At 41.9% G+C, this 18,925-nt stretch overlaps 1 protein-coding gene across 1 annotated transcript in view; it reads right to left on the bottom strand.

The window, feature by feature from the left end:
* ABCB10 (ATP binding cassette subfamily B member 10) overlaps positions 1-17,796 on the bottom strand; it is a 33,191-nt gene extending 15,395 nt beyond the window's left edge. Inside the window, exons 1-5 of the mRNA XM_084623009.1 lie at positions 17,114-17,796; positions 9,426-9,626; positions 8,845-9,047; positions 5,899-6,033; positions 434-580 (exon numbers count right to left, since the gene is read on the bottom strand). Of these exons, the coding sequence (XP_084479135.1) occupies positions 434-580; positions 5,899-6,033; positions 8,845-9,047; positions 9,426-9,626; positions 17,114-17,423 (996 nt within the window). The 5' untranslated portion in view covers positions 17,424-17,796. The remainder of the gene's footprint in view (positions 1-433; positions 581-5,898; positions 6,034-8,844; positions 9,048-9,425; positions 9,627-17,113) is intronic.
* Between the last annotated feature and the right edge of the window lie 1,129 nt (positions 17,797-18,925).

The raw sequence follows: 18,925 nt of genomic DNA, 5'->3' as shown, positions 1-18,925 counted from the left end.
CATCACTGCACAATTCTCTCTGGCAGGACACCTATGGAGATAAGCACAATTTAGAACTCTGGTACCCTAAGCAAAACTCTGAAGGAGGGTAGGAGCATATGCATCACCTGACCTACCCAAAGGTGAATCTGCTGTGAGACAGTGGTCTCTGCTGGTGCAGGGAGGTGTAAACCAAGAATGTGAAGTAAGCCTCATGACTTTGCAAATGCAGTAGAATTTGGTATTCAGTTCCCTGCTTCAACAAATGATGTGAAGAGGAAAACTGGAAAAACTAATTCTTCTCATATCTTTATGGGAATCCATTTTATAGTAAATTGATTTGCATGTGTGCATATCTAAGACTTTGAAAGCACCCTTGTGTGTATTAAAAGAATCACAGATTTCCAGGACTTGATCATATTCTGTGGATTCTTCACTACCATAATATACTTACTGCACCAAAGAAGCCTGCCCGAGCGAATGCCTCTCTTTTAGCTAATTGCAGCACGTAATCAACTTTGCTTGTATACTTCTCCATTTCGGTCATCTCCTGCCCAAAAGCTCGAACAGTTCTTATGTTTCCAATACGTTCTTCAGCTAACTATATTAAAGCAAAACAAAACAAAACGAAAAAACAGATACTCATGGTAGGCTCACATTCTGGAATGCCTGAAAGTAAAATCAGTACAACTATCCTAGTCTCTCAATACCACTGAAAATGTTGCCCTCCCCTCACTTCTGTTTTTTAATTCTATTAAGCAGGAAACAGTAACTATGTCAAGGTAGTTTGAAAAAAAAGCATCAAAACTGGTTTAGCTTGAGAATTAGTATGAGAGGATTGTGCCAAGTGGTTAGAAAAAGGAGTTTAAACATCTTAATTTAGAGAAAACAAACCACCCAAGAAAGGAGTGAACATTAAAAAGGATTATTTATCATTATTTGTAATTGTGACATGAATGAGGATGTCAGACAAATTAAAAGGACCTGTCACAAGGGTAAAATGTCTACAAGCAGCAGGGATACTACTTAAAAACACCATTTAATAGAGGCTCAGACTAAATATATACCCCCAAATAAAAAAAAAAAAGACAGCAGGAGGCCCAAAAGAATGCCACCATGGTTAAACTACAGCGTAAGGGAGGCCATTAGGGGTAAAAAGGCATCCTTTAAAATTTGGAAGTCAAATCCTAATGAGGAAAATAAGGAGGACAAACTCTGGCAAGTAAAAGTATAAGGCAAACCAAAAAAGAATTTGAGAAGCAACTTCCTAAAGGTAAAACAAAAATTTACTATTAGTTTTTGGAAGTGTATCAGAAGCAGAAAGCCTGCTAAAAAGGCAGTGGAGCCACTATATGACAAAGATGTTAAATGAGCACTCCAGGACGACAACCATGGCAGAAAAGCTAAATGAATTCTTTGCATTTGTCTTTGCTGTAGAGGATGGAGGGCAATACCCCACATCAGCACTATTCTTTTTGGACAACAAATCTGAAGTACTGTCCCAAAATGGCGTGTCAACTGTAATGTCAATTTTTCAAAAAGGCTCCAGAGGAGATCCTGGCAATTATAGGCCAATGAGCCTTCAGTACCAGGCAAATTGGCAGAAACTGTACTAATGAACAGAACCAGACACACAGATAAACACGGTTTGTTGGGGAAGAGTCAACATGGCTCTTCTAGAGGGAAGTCATGCCTCACCAATCTATTAAGAATTCTTTGAGGTTGTCAACAAGCACGTGGATTAGGGTGATCCAGTAGATATAATGAATGTGGATTTTCAGAAAGCCTTTGACAAAGTCCCTCTCCATAAGCTCGTAAGGAAACTAAGTAGCCATAGGATAAGAGAGAAGGTCCTCTCATAGATCAAAAAGAAAAAGGAGTACTTGTGGCACCTTAGAGACTAACCAATTTATTTGAGCATAATCTTTCGTGAGCTACAGCTCACTTCATCGGATGCTGTAGCTCACGAAAGCTTATGCTCAAATAAATTGGTTAGTCTCTAAGGTGCCACAAGTACTCCTTTCTCTTTTTGCGAATACAGACTAACATGGCTGCTACTCTGAAACCTCTCTTATAGATCAGTAACTGATTAAAGGATAAGAAACACAGGATAGGAATAAATGGTCAGTTTTCACAATGGGAAGAGGTGAACAATGGGGTCCCCCAATGAGCCGTACTGGGATCTGTGCTGTTCAATATATTCATTAATGATATGAAGAAGGGGTGAATAGTTAAGTGGCTAAGTTTGCAGACAACACAAAATTACTCAAGATAATTAAGTCTAAAGTAGACTGCAAGGAGTTATAAAGGAATCTCACAAAACTGGGGGACTGAGCATCAAAAATGGCAGATGAAATTCAACATTGATAAGTGCAAAGCAATGAGGACAGGAAAAAATAATTCCACCTGTACACACAAAATAATGGCGTCTAAATTAGCTATTACCACCCAAGAAAGATCTTGAGTCACCATGGATATTTCTCTGAAAACTTCCACTCAATGTCCAGTTCTGGTTGCCCCATCTGAAAAAGGATATAGTGGAACTGGAAAAGGTTCAGAGAAGGGCAACAAAGATGATTACAGGTATGGACCAGCTTCCATACAAGGAAAGACTAAAAAGATTAGGACTGTTTAGCTTAGAAAAGAAGACAAAGGGGGTTATGACAGAGGCCTATAAATCATGAACGGTGTGGAAAAAAAAATTAATAGAGAAGTGACATTTACCCTTTCACATAATACAAAAAATAGGGCTCACCCAATGAAATTAACAGGCAGCAGATTTAATACAAACAAGAGAAAGCACTTTTTCCATACAATGCACAACCAACCTGTGGAACTCATTGCTGTGGAATTTTGTGATGACCAAAAGTATAACTGGATTCAAAAAAGAAACGGGTAAGTTCATGGAAGATAGGTCCATTAATGGCTATTAACCAAGATGGTCAGGAATGCAACCCCATGCTTGGGGTAACCCTAAACCTGACTACCGGAAGCAAAAAACATGGATGGATCACTCCATAATCATCCTGTTCTGTACACTCCCCCCTGCAACTGTGATATGGGCCACTGTTGGAGACAGGAAACTGGGCAAGATGGACCATGGACTGACCCAGTATGGAGGTTCTTATGACTTGAAGAAAAAACAAAACAAATACTCGAATATAAACAATACTAAATAGAAAAGGCTGAATTCATTGCTTGCATAACTCCATTCATTTCAATGGAGTTGCTTTAGGTATGAATTTAGCCCGACTAGTTTTAATTCCAATTAAGTGGGTAAATTTCACTTCCAAATGAACAAAAATGTTAGTTCTAGAAGTATCCAAATGCAATCAGACTGCTTATTAATGGGCACCAATATGATCTTATGCCAGAACAATGCTCTGGCATGAGAGGCAAGACAGGATTTGGGAGAAGCATATCTAAAAGAACAAAAGCACTGGAAAACTGTACAATTTTACCTCCTCTTGAACCTCTGCAAAGCACAGGAGGCAAAGTACTCATTTGTAGGAAATTTCTAACCTGTTTTCAAAGAGAAAGTAACAGATTTTTTAGACAAAGGAAACGTAGTGGATTTAATTTACCTAGATTTCAGTAAGGTGTTTGATACGGTGCCACATGGGGAATTATTAGTTAAACTGGAAAAGATGGGGATCAATATGAAAATTGAAAGGTGGATAAGGAATTGGTTAAAAGGGAGACTACAGCGGGTCATACTGTAAGGTGAACTGTCAGGCTGGAGGGAGGTTACCAATGGAGTTCCTCAGGGATCAGTTTTGGGACAAATCTTATATAATCTTTTTACTACTGACTTCGGCACGAAAAGTGGGAGTGTGCTAATAAAGTTTGCGGATGATACAAAGCTGGGAGGTATTGCCAATTTACAGAAGGACAGGGATATCCTACAGGAGGATCTGGATGACCTTGTAAACTGGAGTAATAGTAACAGGATGAAATTTAATAGTGAGAAGTGTAAGGACATGCATTTAGGGATCAATAACAAAAATTTTAGTTATAAGCTGGGGACACATCAATTAGAAGTAACGGAGGAAGAGAAGGACCTTGGAGTATTGGTTGATCACTGGATGACTATGAGCCGCCAATGTGATATGGCCGTGAAAAAAGCTACTGCGGTCTTGGGATGCATCAGGCGAGGTATTTCCAGAAGAGATAAGGAGGTGTTAGTACCGTTATACAAGGCACTGGTGAGACCTCACCTGGAATACTGTGTGCAGTTCTGGTCTCCCATGTTTAGGAAGGAGGAATTCAAACGGGAACAGGTACAGAGAAGGGCTACTAGGATGATCCGAGGAATGGAAAACCTGTCTTATGAAAGGAGACTCAAGGAGCTTGGCTTGTTTAGCCTAACCAAAAGAAGGTTGAGGGGAGATATGATTGCTCTCTTTGTAAAAAAATATATATATCAGAGGGATAAATTCCAGAGAGGAAGATGAATTATTTAAGCTCAGTACTAATGTGGACACAAGAACAAATGGATATAAACTGGCGATGGGGAAGTTTAAACTTGAAATTAGACGAAGGTTTCTAACCATCAGAGGAGTGACGTTCTGGAATAGCCTTCCAAGGGAAGCAGTGGGGGCAAAAGACCTATCTGGCTTCAAGATTAAACTTAATAAATTTATGGAGGAGATGGCATGATGGGATAACATGATTTTGGCAATTAATTGATCTTTAAATATTCATGGTAAATAGGCCCAATGGCCTGTGATGGGATGTTAGATGGGGTGGGATCTGAGTTACTACAGAGAATTCTTTCCTGGGTACCTGGCTGGTGAATCTTGTCTATATGCTCAGGGTTCAGCTGATCGCCATATTTGCGGTCAGGAGGGAATATTCCTCCAGGGCAGATTGGAAAAGGCCCTGGGGGCTTTTCGCCTTCCTCTGTAGCATGGGGCACGGGTCACTTGCTGGAGGATTCTCTGCACCTTGAAGTCTTTAAACCGTGATTTGAGGACTTCAATAGCTCAGGCATAGGTGAGGTTTATCGCAGGAGTAGGTGAGGTTCTGTGGCCTGTGTTGTGCAGGAGGTCAGACTAGATGATCATAATGGTCCCTTCTGACCTTGATATCTATGAATCTATGAGATCAGCTTCTTTTAGATGGGGGAGATGAACAAAAGGCTAATCTTTCTTCTGCACAGATCAATTTGCCAAGGAGTCTATAACCATGACATTCCAGGTCTTACACAGATGAAGGCTGTGAATATTTCAGCTAGATCTTGTCCCCAGCATTGCTATTAAAGGAGATCACTACCATCTTCTCAGTAGTTTTATTTTGCAACATATAAATATGCCCCAGCACACGTAATAAAACCCCTTTCACAAAATGTCCATTTAATAATGGGGTCCCCCCAACTTGTGTCTTAATCCCTCACTGATTGTCTACGGGAAAAGATGAACCTTGCAGCATGCCCTTAAGGTTAACAAATCTGGGCTCAGGTGGATCCAAGGGGGAGCGTGGGGTCAATTCCAACATCAAGGACCACTCTCAAAGAATGACTTGCTGGCTGCTACTCTTATACTAAGAAACTCAGCTGGAGCAGCTCTAGTAATTTCAAATGCAATACTATGGCCCAGAGAGAGAGGTAGTCCTTCACACAACTCGATCCCAAACAATATAAGATTTCATAGGTCAACATTTCTCCCCCTCATACTGAGAAAGCACCCAATTCCCTTAACCTTTCCTCAGCAGAATTCCTAAATCTTGGATGATCTTAGATATACCATGCTACATTGTAGATAAAGCTTTTTTTAAAAAAAATGAATGTTAGTACTGAGATACAGGCCTGGATCAGGGCAATGCAAGATATTCTTATCCTCAGTACCTCTGCAACTCTACAATATTTATTTAGCTTAAATGTTATCTAACATGATCTCCCAAGTTTCTTAACAAGATTACCTGTGTTGCTTCTGCAAGGGAATCCTGGGTCATTCTAGTAAGTTTTCGCAGATATCTTCCATAAATCACAGCTATGATAGCCAGAGGGGGCACAACACTCAGAACAAATGCAGCAAGTTTTGGAGAGACAAAAAACTAGAAGAAATAAGTGTCTAGGGGTTAATATTTTGGCACACAAATAAAGAAGTCTTGCTAAAATACACTAGTACGTAGACTTAATGCAGTGTGGTTGCTTTCAACAGACTTTTGAAATTTAAAATTAGTGTAGTCACAATTTCTTTCCTTTGTCTTCTATTTCTTACAGACAAAATGCTCATTCCTCTATTGCATTTGGGAAATGTTAGCTACCGCTGAGAACAAGGGACTGCAAGTCAAGAGGTCTGAATTCAATTTCTGACTCTGCCACTTCTTTGCTGTATGGACTTGGACAAGTCACTTAACCTGTCCGTAGAATGACAATGTTATTTAGCTCCCTTTCCAGTGTGTTAAAAGGCCTAACTTTTTAATATTTGTAAAAGGTTTCATATCTTTTAACAGAAGGTGTTATAGAAATGCAAAGTATCACCATCAACAATGAAACATTGAAGAGAAAGTTTGGCTTAAGGGCATGTAGAGAACAGATATATTGTATGGTATTTTAGTGGGGTTGAGGAATGGAAGAAATCACCAATATTCTTTACCATCTGGCCAACTAGCAGAACCAGCAAAGGTAATTCCTATTTACATTTCTTGTGTGTCAGAAGAATGGATTTAGTTAACTGTCCTATAAGGTCATCATCAACAATTCAAAAGTAGCCGAATACTGTAAAAAGGCTTTTTTAAAGAAGTGTTAATTTTATTATTGCATATTATTTCATTTGGTTGTTTTCCTTCTGGTGTTCTGGACAGAAATTTTCCAGATAAATTTAAAAAATGAGCCTACAGATGTATTACTAATATGATAGACTGTAAGCACTTTTATAATAGCCTTTCCACCCCAGGTAATTTTTTTCCCCCCTGTTAACCTAATAGGACTATACCATGCCAGCAATTTTTAAGCAGAACTCCTCATTGAAATCAATGAGAAATTATTCTTAGACAATCTATATTGTGGGATAAGGGCAGGCCCAAAACATTTACTTTAACACAGGACTGAAAGCCATAGATTTTATCAGAGATAAAATTTTAAGACTTAAATAATGCTTTAAAACTTTAGAGTAGAAACTCTTGCCAACTTTTGCTGGCACTGCCAAACTAGAAAGCCTTTCTTTTTATTAAGTGACTTTTTCCTGTCTGTTTCCTGAACAGACACTAGAAAACCACCATGCTTGTCATTTAAAAGGATTGCCACCAAGTTGCCAGTTCTCTGAGATAAGGTAGCATAACAAAGTTCAGTCTAGATAAACAACAGGGGGAGAAGAGAGAACTGGCAGTTTTTTTATGTACTAAAAATTAGGAAACTGACCCACCACCTGAAAGTGTTTTACTTGCTGTGCATCAGTAACACTGAAACCCTTGATTGATATTCTGCCTACACAAGACTTTGCCTCAGTCTATTATCCATTGCTCATCGAGGCTTTGGCCCAATACACATGACTTCACCCAGTTTTAGATCAGGCCCCTAGTGCCCTCTCCTGCTCCTATTAAAGTCAATGACAAAACTTCCATTTACAATTTCAATGGGCGCAGGCGCACACCACTTGACAGCCATATTCTGGGTGATATATGAATGGGGAAACCTAAGAAATGTGGCACACAGTTCACTTTCGATCCTTCAGAAAAGAAAAGGATGGAACACACGAGAGTTTCTTCCCCATCTCTCTTATCATGGCTCGTCATACAGAAGTGATTATCCACTTTGTAGCACACTCGTAACTGGCTGCAGGCACCATTTATTACAATGTAGTATATGGAATCATAGAACTGGAAGGGACCTCGAGATGTCATCTAGTCCAGTCCCCTGCACTCGTGACAGGACTAATTATCTAGACCATTCCTGACAGGTGTTTGTCTGAACTGCTCTTAAAAATCTCCAATGATGAAGATTCCACAACCTCCCTCGGCAATTTATTTCAGTGCTTAACCACCCTGACAGGAAGTTTTTCCTAATGTCCAACCTAAACCACCCTTGCTGCAATTTAAGCCCATTGCTTCTTGTCCTAGCCTCAGAGGTTAAGACGACCAATTTTTCTTCCTCCCCCTTGTAACAACCTTTTACATACTTGAAAACCGTTATGTCCTCCCTCAGACTTCTCTTCTCCAGACTAAACAAACCCAATTTTTTCAATCTTCCCTCATAGGTCATGTTTTCTAGACCTTTAATCGTTTTTGTTGCTCTTCTCTGGACTTTCTCCAATTTGTCCACATCCTTCCTGAAATGCGGCGCCCAGAACTGGACACAATACTCCAGTTGAGGCCTAATCAGAGCGGAGTAGAGCAAAAGAATTACGTCTCATGTCTTGCTTACAGCACTCATGCTAATATACCCCAGAATGATGTTTGCTTTTTTTGCAACAGCGTTACACTGTTGACTCACTCATATTTAGCTTGTGGTCCACTATGACCCCCAGATCTCTTTCCGCATTACTCCTTCCTAGGAAGTCATTTCCCATTTTGTATGCATGCAACTGATTGTTCCTTCTTAAGTGGAGTACTTTGCATTTGTCCTTATTGAATTTCATCCTATTTACTTCAGACCATTTCTCCAGTTTGTCCAGATCATTTTGAATTTTAATCCTGTCCCACAAAGCACTTGCAACCCCTCCCAGCTTGGTATCGTCCACGAACTTTATAAGCGTAAAGGGGATTGTAGATTTTAAGAAAACAGGGGAATAAATCTGCCTTTACAAAGCATAACAGCTTTTATAGCAGACTACAGAACCTTCACACATGCAGTTACTGGGTAGCAAGTTATATAGCCTTGAACCTGCTGTGAGCAGGGAGGGAGGCAGAATACGACAGACATACCATCATTCCAACCCCAACTGATGCTTGAGCTCCTGCTCTTAGTCCATCAGAAAGGTTTTCAGTCACAGAACGGCCCAACAGTGCTGTGTCTGAAGACAAGCGGTTAATCAGTTCTCCTGTGCTGGTTTTGTCAAAAAAACCAACTTCTTGCTTCAAAATAGACGAGAACATAGTTGCTCTCAGTCGTTTCACAATTCTTTGTCCTATAAGGAGCAAAAAGAAGGACTATTTCCAGCAAAGCAGTACATACCAAAACTTTACATACAGAAATATCCCCCCACACGCATATACCAGTTACTGACTTCATACAAGGTTCTGCAACACAGAAATCATGCAACAATGTTATAAAATACTGGAATCTATACAAAATGAGTTTTAAGATCTCTCTTAACATCAAATAAAAATGAATTAACAACTCTCTTAGGATGCATATGTTTTATCCCTTCCATGTGATAAAGTACACTGACAGTTATGTCAGAGAAGATCTCAGCTAGCTTCAGGGACTTGTTTCAGAGCATTATACAATACTTTGTTTCTATGGCAAAAAGGGAGATAGTCTCCTGACCCCATTTTGTTTTTACCTGCAGTCTGCATGAGGTAGACACGAACAGCATTAGCAGCAGCACCACACACAAAAATTCCACTCAGCAAGGCACAGAGGCTGGTCAGGCTGTCGGTGACATCTCCAGTGGGATTTGTATAAATTACATCGATAACTTTCCCCAAGAAGAAAGGGGCAGACATGGTGATGACACTGGAAACTGTCAGAAAGCCAACAGCAGCTGGAAACAAAAAGTCACTCAGTTTGTGTAAACTTTAATAGAACGTATAAACTGTCCTTTACTTTCTATTAATACTTGAGTTCTCCAGAACTGTATTATCAGGGCTCTATTTTTGCTCTTAATCTGGAATGGAATGCTGTAAAATCAGTTGTACACTGCTTATTAAATGAACCAGCCTCAACAAAATTGTATACAGGAAGGTGTGGCAGAGCCCATTTCAAAAAAGTCTCTCACAAACAGATGCTTTGGAAGGCGGGAAAAACACATCTGGTCTTATACAGAAAACTTCTGATGTATTTTCAACAGGCAGCAAACATAAGGCTCCCTCTTGCAGACAAAGCTTTTGAGTTGTGGCTGTTTAGTCAAACAGAATCCATAACCCAGAACGTAGTAGAACAAAAAGTTATACGCATTCTTGTTCCAACACTCAGTGAGCGGAGAAATGATCTTGTCAGAGCAGCATCTGCAGCCACCCTATTACTACATCAGCTGCCTTTTATAATACTCTGGTGATTGCGTGCTGCCTTCTTTCTCATGAGCACCTGAGAGAATTCGTCTGGGTTCAAACTTTCCCCTCCAATTGGATGGCATCTTATTTTGCAAGGGAAACCATGGTGCGGTACAGGGAAGCATAAAAACCCACAACGGTTCCTTTTTTGGATCTTGAAAGGTCTGCCCAACACGGAAGAACAACTGGAATGTTTATGAGAAGGAGAATGTTTCTCACTTTGAGGTGAAGTCTTCTGCCTCAGGCCCTCTCTACACTAGGGCAGTTCTGGACAAATTTCTCACTAATGCCAACCCTATTTTAGCAAGCCCAATGGCTGCTGACACCTTTTTCGGCATAATGCAGCTTAGACTTAATCAAATTAAACTAACCAAGTAAATATTACCAGTGTACTATACTACTGATTACTGAACTATTCTATTTATTTAAATACTAGATACAATGTGTTAAACAATACATCTAAACACTGTCTTGAAGGTGAAAGGCCAAGTAATCCATGTTATTACTAACCCCCTTTTGCCTTCATAAATATGTTGAGAAGCTAGCAAAGAGCCATCTTCAGACATTTGTCCAACATCAATAGCCTCGATCCTACAGAGTCAGATTTGAGGCCAGAATCTGAAACAGAATTACTGGCATTGATGACTGCTCTCTTTCTTTCCATGGAAAAAGGGAAAAAAGATTTATACTCCTGCTCTTGGACTTCCCCCACAGCAGTCAGTACAGTCAATCACAGATACTGTTATTCTGTCTCAGAGAAGTGGCAGGGGTCCAAAAAACACACTATGAAATGGACTGAGTTCTTCCTCATAGGACATATCCAGAGGATAGCAATTCTGCCATTGGTTCCTTTACCCGTGGCGTACTACAGAGTTCTACACAATAGCATCTGCTAGAAGTAGTGAAACTTTATGGGCTCAGATGCCAACAATATGCAGATGACTCCATTCTGTTGTTCAGTTTATACCACCAGACATTCACCTGCCCCAAAGTCTGGCAGAGAGATCAGAACATAGCATGATACAAACAAAATATATGAAGGGTTACGAGTAAATTAGGCATGTATGGTAAGTCATTTAATAGTAAGAGGTGTTAATAATAGGTATATAATTTATTTCAAACACATGGTTTTTTAAAAATTTCAATTATGTTCCCTTAATTAAGGTGTAGGCTAGTCTATCTCAACCATAAAAATGCAGTGAGTTTCCAAATACCAACGTTGGAACTGAAGTAAGAAACCTTCAAGTGTACAGTATCATGTGAAGTACTACTTTACCCCTATTTTATTTTAACCATTAAATGTTTCAAATGGGTATAATGCAAATATGAACTTGAATAAAACACACAATTCACATAAATCTAATTGTTATCCACTATCTTCCCAACTTACTCAAACCTATTGGTGTGACAAAAGCATCTGCCTAGAGAAAGCTGAGTATATTAATTTTTAAACAAGCAGCCAATTGCAAGCAAGATTAATGACTTAGGGAATGCACTTTTCCATTACCACAATTTTCTTTTTAAAGGATCACTGCCACCTTAAATCACACTGCTGACTGAATTACTTTTTAAAATTTTATATGTTTGTTCGTAATACCAACAAAACACCGTAGCAAAAAACATTACACTAAAAAAGAGTTGTTTTTAAGCTAATTTGGCTTATTTGATAGCACTTTCCATATAGGTGCACTGTTTCACTTCTGTAATTATATAAACAGCGGGAACTGATTGGCTGGATTGTACACACAGCAATAGGGGAGAAAGGTATTTTAAAAGAGAACATGATTTTCAAATAACAAATCATGCCACCAGTGAATTTAGGTTAAGGTGCAGTCACACTGACAAACATTTTCAAATTAATTTCAGGGAGATCTGAAGTGAGGCGGGTCCTGACCACAGGAGGTACAATGCAGAAGGGGAAGGGAAGTGACCGTATCCAGAAATCACAAACTACTGAACAACTGTATATTAGATTAATTTCTGAACAAGATCAATGATACAGAGTGTAACTCTGAAAAATTAACATGAATAAAGTTGTAATAATACTGTTCCTTAACTTTAAGGTGTTTTTTTCCCAAAGAATTATGTTTTTATAGGGTTTGAAATTTCCTATGCAAAGGTATAAAAACAACCACCAATTCTATGCAGCTTTTTAGAAGAATGAAAAAGTGTCATTTGCCACAACTGACAAGTAAATAAGATAATTATTAGCATGAACCAGGAGGTGATGATAGCAGTATTTTTATGGTCACTTATGAATAGGGTCCTACTAAATTCACAGTCCATTTTGGTCAATTTCAAAGTCATAGGATTTTAAAAATAATAAATCTCATTATTTCAGCTATTTAAATCTGAAATTTCACGGTGTTGTAATTGTAGGGGTCCTGACCCATAAAGGAGTTGGGGGGGGAGGGGATTCGCAAGGTTATTGTGGGGGTGAGGGGGTTGTGATACTGCTACCCTTACTTCTGCACTGCTGCTGGCGGCGGCACTGCCTTCAGAGCTGGACAACTGGAGAGCGGTGGCTACTGGCCAGGAGCCCAGCTCTGAAGGCAGAGACACCACCAGCAGCCGCGCAGAAGTAAGGGTGGCATTGTATGGTATTGCCACCCTTACTTCTGTACTGCTGCCTGCAGAGTTGGGCTCTCAGTCAGCAGCCACCACTCTCCGGCCACCCAGCTCTGAAGGCAGCAGTGCAGAAGTAAGGGTGACATGGTATGGTATTGCCACCTTTACTTCTGCACTGCTGATAGCAGGGTGCTGTCTTCAGAGCTGGGCGCCGGGCTAACAGCCACCGCTCTCCGGCTGCCCAGCTCTGAAGGCAGCGCAGAAGTAAGGGTGGCAATACCACAATCCCCCTAAAATAACCTTGTGACCTCCCTGCAACTCACTTTTGGGTCAGGACCCGCAATTTGAGAAATGCTGGTTTCCCCCATGAAATCTGTATAGTATAGGGTAAAAGCATACAAAAGACCAGATTTCACGCACGGGGGGGGGGGGGGGGGGGAACGGGGACGGACCAGATTTCACGGTCTGTGACACATTTTTCATGACCGTGAATTTGGTAGGGCTCTACTTATGAAGAAGTGATTATGGTGAATGAGCACACAATTCCAAAACATTACTCACTTGCAGAAGAGCCTGGTGGGGAAATACTTGTCTTTTACTCTGAGCAAATAAGCACTGAGTATTTGTTGGAAAGAGATACACTCTACCAATGGACAGTAAGCACAAGGTACCTCTAGTTTTGCATGCAGGTCAGGAATGGAACTACAAGTAATTAGAGTGTAAGGTTGGACAAAGCAGAGCAGACAAATGAGATGGGAAAAGGCCAGGAGGAAAAGCAGAAGAAACTAAAGTAAAAGACAAATGCTAGCGGTCTAGAATGCAATGTAAGATCAAGCATAATATCAGTTTAATAATGAATACATCCTCTCTCTCCAGGAGCTGGACTTGATCTCTTATCTTTTCTATTTTTAACTCTTGTGATCTTGATCTCATATTTTCTATTTTTAACTTCTGTGATCAAGGTGCCATCCTAGACAGCCGGAGGCACCATTGGCTGGTCTCATACAATCAGTTTAACACAGGAGTCCTGAAGCTATCTTCTTTATAGTAGTCACCCTCCTTAATATCTGGAGACATTACAGAATTAAGAACCCTGTAACTTCATTGTACAAAACAACCAGGGTGGATTTGATTTTAAACCATGATTTAAATCACTAGTCAGGACGGCTCAATTTAATCATGGATTTCTACATAAAAGTGCATTCTTGTTGGTTGTTATAACCTTAATACGTATTATTCACAACTCCAAGATAGATGTAGGTTTCATTTTTAGAAGGTAAATACTATACATTTAAGTGATTTATTTTGAAAACTTTTCAAATTATTTTACAGTTATATCAGAAAATGAATGATTGTTTGGTTATTTCATTTACCAAAGATAATTGAAGCAGATATTTACGAAGTCATTGGGAAGTGAACTATCTCCAATTCAACAGGTTAATCATTAATATTTGGAGGATTTTCTTTCCATGCTGTAGTAGGAGGAGAACATCACCAGACAGACATTTAAATTGTTTTATTTAACTAAAACACCATTATATAGTCTGGATTTTTCTACAGTGACGACCAACCTCTCACTGGATGAGGAACTAAATGTTCGCATTGGAAAGGCCGCCACCACCTTTAGCAGACTAACTAAAAGAGCGTGGAACAACTCAAAACTTACCATTAAGACCAAAATGCTAGTATATCAAGCTTGTGTCCTCAGTATTCTCATGTATGGGGAAACATGGACAACTTATACTCATCAGGAGAAAAGGTGGAACAGTTTCCACCTATGCTGTTTACGCCGCATATTCAACACCAAATGGCAAGATAAAGTCACCAATGCAGAGGTTCTTTAAAGGGCAAATTTACCAAGTGTTTCAGCCCTGCTCAAGCAAAGACGACTACACTGGCTGGGCCACCCTGAGTAGGTTGGAAGATGGATGCATACCTAAGGACATATTATATGGGGAGCTATCAGAGGGAACAAGATCAATAGGACGTCCCAAGCTTCGCTTTCAAGACACTTGCAAGCGAGATATGAAGGAATTTGGAATGGATCCTAATCGATGGGAAACCTTTGCAAGTGATTGTAACAAGTGGCGCCATAGTCTCCATCAGGGCATCAAAGTCCATGACAGAAGCTAGCTCCTACAGCTTGAAAAGTAAAGAGCCTGTAGGAAGCAAGCAGCTCCCAACTAAGACACATACATTTGCAATAACTGCCAAAGATCATGCAAATCTTGGACTGGACTATTCAGGCACAGGAGACATTGCTAACCATCTACATCACAGGCTGCAATTCCCACTGTCTCTCACAGACAAAAGGATGCCAACTACTTATAACTTGGCAGTAAAAGAAATTTGCTTCAGGCCAAAATCTGGCATTAAAGGTGTCAGTTGGGAAGATGTAAAAAACCACACCAAACCAAAACAACCTAAATGTTAAGCAAATCCACTTCCCTCAAGGCCTCCAAACAGCAAAACTTTAAAAAGCGATGTTCTAGTTTTGCATTTGCCATTCTAGTGATTTTAAATGAGTATTTTAATTAACTGAAATGTCAGCTTTCAATTTTAATTTAGATTAGTCATTTTGGTATTTCAAAAAAGAACATAGGCTATAGAAATGGATTATCAAATCCAATCCCCCTGCTATCACAGGCTACGCGGACATATAATCCTGCTCATAAATTTGTCATGCCCCATCTCAACAGTAATTAGGTTGTTAGCTCCCAGTACTTCTATTACAAGGCTGTTCCAGAACCTCGCTCTTCTACTAGTCAGAAACCTTCTAATTTCCAGCATAAGTTTATTCATTGCCTGTTTATACCCAATTTATTTTTGTTCCTTTGCCAACTTTGTCCTTTACCTTAAACAGTTACTCAAACAGTTCCTCTCCTTTCCTGGTGTTTTACCCCAATGTACTTACAGAGGAAAGTTATATCCTCTCAGTCTCTGTTTTGCTAAACAAGACATGCTCTTTTAGTGTGCTCTCATAACAAAAAAGGAGCATATACACTAACTACTTTTCAGCAACATTTTTACAGCGCAGAATTAGTTCAGATGCAAGCATTGGTAGATTAATTTTCTTATGTCGATTAATAAATAAAATACTATAATTACACATTAAATTATTATAAATTGTTATCGTATACATGCTTGTGGTTTGTAGATTAATAGTGAGTCCTCAAGTAAAGACAGCTATGATAGCAACTGGGGCATTAGACAGCCTGGGGCATGATGCTGAGTCTGATGGGTTTTGGGGTAGCCAAGACTCTGAGTCACCTTGTTATTCCCTACCTGCAGTGAGAGGGAGTCTTCCTCGTCTGGGTGCCAGCTCATTACACAGCTAGCCTTTCAGTCACACAAGCACTCTCTTTTGGGCTTTGTCAACCCTAACTTCGCCTTGCAGGTTAATAGGTGAACTCCAATCCCAGAGTCCCTTTGCATTGTTCCCCTGTGATATCCAGCCGGACATTGCCTTCTCACAGAAATCACAGATCCTCTGCACCCAAAAGTGCAGTGTACCCCAGCTTACTAGTTTTACCTTAAACCACTGCTCCTTTAAACCATACAACATTTTGTAAGCACTTGTAATAAATCAGAAGACAGTTTATTTAAGAATGAGGATTTAACTAGAAACAAGAGTGATGGAAACAAATGATTACAATATAAAACAAAATCATAAAACGTGAACCTGGACCTACACTTATCAAGAGTTATCTTTCTTATCTCATAAAGTATGTTCTCCCCGCCCCCCCGCCAAAATTCAGTCTGTTTGTAGTTGGCTGGTTTCCGAAACACCAGGATCCAAACATTCATGAAAGCAGCCCTATTTCACAAGGGGTTTCCTCAGTAAATGGACAGCCTTTTGTTTCTACTTGCAAACAGGGTGAACCCCAGCTCTGTTGTAATGTTTCTTTTTTACCTTTAAGGCGTTTTGATTGCTTGCCATTGCCTCTGATGGTGTCCCATTCAAAGTCTTCAGTTCAGCCTTGCATTGCATCACCAGCCAGGTTAGGCAGGGTGATAAATCCCCCTTACCCAAAAGGGCCATCACCGAGACATATTATCCCCTAGTGACTAATTTCTACTCTAAGTCTATGAAACAGACTTTTAAGGTAAATACATCATTCCTTCAATATTACCCATGCTCACATCTCACAAAGATTCTCACTCTTGACAAGTTACCAGCCTTGCGTAGATCCCTTCCACATTCCTCTTTGTGGGTAAGTGCCCTGTAAGACACCTGTGGGGTGCAGTGAGTTTGTCAGGTCTGCGGTGACAGCGGTTTGTGAAGATCGGGGGGCCCTTTGCCAAGGGGTGCTGGTGTCACAGTGAGCTTGGGCTGGGTGACAGTAAGGGCAGGGCGCTGAGGCCGGTGGGGCAGGTAACACTCACTGGGCTGGGGGGCAGGGGCAGGTACCTGTCAGTCTCCAGCGCTCGGGCCGCGCCAGGGCCAGCAGCCTCTTCAACTCGGAGTCTCCCCCGCTTCCCCGGGGGCCGCTCCTCCTCTCGGGTTCCCCAGCTGCCGCCGCCCCGGCCACCCGGGAGGACGCGAAGCGGGGGCCGCCGCCGCGGAGGAGGCGCAAGGGGCCGGGCTCGGCTGGGGCCCCGCACCTGCCGGCCGAGAGCAGCAGGAGCCGAGCGCCGCTCGAGGGGAGCCGGGCGGCCCGAGCCCAGGGCGGCGGCAGCCTCCGCAGCAGCAGGGGCAGGCGGGGAGCGTAGCCCGCCATGGGGCAGGGGAGGCCACGCCGCCGCTGCTGCTGCTGTTTCCCGGCCCTGCCGCGCGGCGCAGGAGAAGGAGGCGCCTACAGCCGCTGCCCCCCACTACCCATGGAGCCGGAGCGCAGGGCCCGGGGCCCAGCCCCGCCTGCCGCCCGCTGATAAGGGCCGGGCTGCGGCTTCCGGCTCATCGCCGCAGCGCCAGGCCAGGAGCGAACCCAGCCCCCAGCCAGCGCCCCCTGCTGCCCCTGGCCGGCTCACCCCGGCGGCCTCCGCTCCCCCCGCGCAGGGGAGGCGGGAACGTGTCGTATGGTACAAATACACCCCCGGCGGAAACCCCTCCCGGCTCTGGGCTTGGGTTTCTGCTCCCCTTCCCCCGTCCTGGCCCGGGTTCTCCTCAGCCCCGCCTCACTTTCACGGGCTCCTTCCAGTCAGCTTCCTTCCTGGGCGGGAAAGGAGAGGGAGGGTCACAGATCAGCAGCATGCACCGCGGGGCACGACTCATTTTGGCGTGGCACAGGTGGAGATACAGGTGACCGCCACTTACTTCTTTTCTCCGCTCGCGGAGGAGCCAGCAGAGCCCCCGGGCACGTTCGGGCCCCCCAGGGGGAAGCCCAGCGGCGGTGGAACCCACCCTCATGTTTTGATTATCTGCCCAGTCTACTTGAGCCGCGTCTCATTGTGGCAGTTCACATGGGCAGAGTTCCTAATCTCATCCTTGATGAGGAGAGGTCCGTGGCCTGAAGAGCTGACAACTTAAGGGCCACCATCTGCCTGGCACCTCACTCAGACTACATACATACTCAATAATAATAATAAACAGCCCTTAACACTTACATGGCACTTGCCATCCTCAGATCACATTCCAAAAGTAGCTATGGATTATTATCCTCATTTTCAAGATGGAAAACTGAGGCACAGTGAGAAGAATCATCTTTCCCAGGGTTGCATGGCAAATGAGCGGCAGAGCAGGCAATCAAACATAGATATTTTAGTTCCTCCATCCAGCAGCCCTGCCTACTCCTACCATTAAAGGCTCCAGGATCAGACTAAAAGGCCATCAACTGGCATGAGTGTTTAAGTCCAGTAAATTCCCTAAAATCAGTGATGAGATTTGCTTTAAAACATATGGCAGCGTGTAACAGCAGTTCTCAAACAGTGGCCTGAGAACCACCTCTGATCCACTGCATCCTCTGGTGGCCCACAAAATGTTTTGAGAACCAAACTTTTCTGGCATATTGGGAGGTCTGTGTGGAGATCACTATTCTACACTGGTCCAAAGAATGAAACAGACAACCACAAATGCTTACTACTATCTACATTCCTGATCTTGTATTCCTTACACACTCAAAACTCTAAATGACTTCTGAGAGTTTAAGTACATAGTTCTGAGTGCTTGTCAGGCCAGGTTCAGGTTCCCCCAGCTGAAATCTTTAGGTTACAAAAACAACCTGGAAAACATTACATCCAAACAAAATCCTGGGATTGTAATTATTTTCACAGCACCCAAAAG

Source organism: Lepidochelys olivacea (assembly GCF_965140295.1).
Source record: "Lepidochelys olivacea isolate rLepOli2 genome assembly, chromosome: 3".
NCBI classification, from domain to species: Eukaryota; Metazoa; Chordata; order Testudines; family Cheloniidae; genus Lepidochelys; species Lepidochelys olivacea.
Note: the sequence above shows the minus strand (reverse complement) of the source record. Positions and strands in the feature narration are given on the sequence as shown.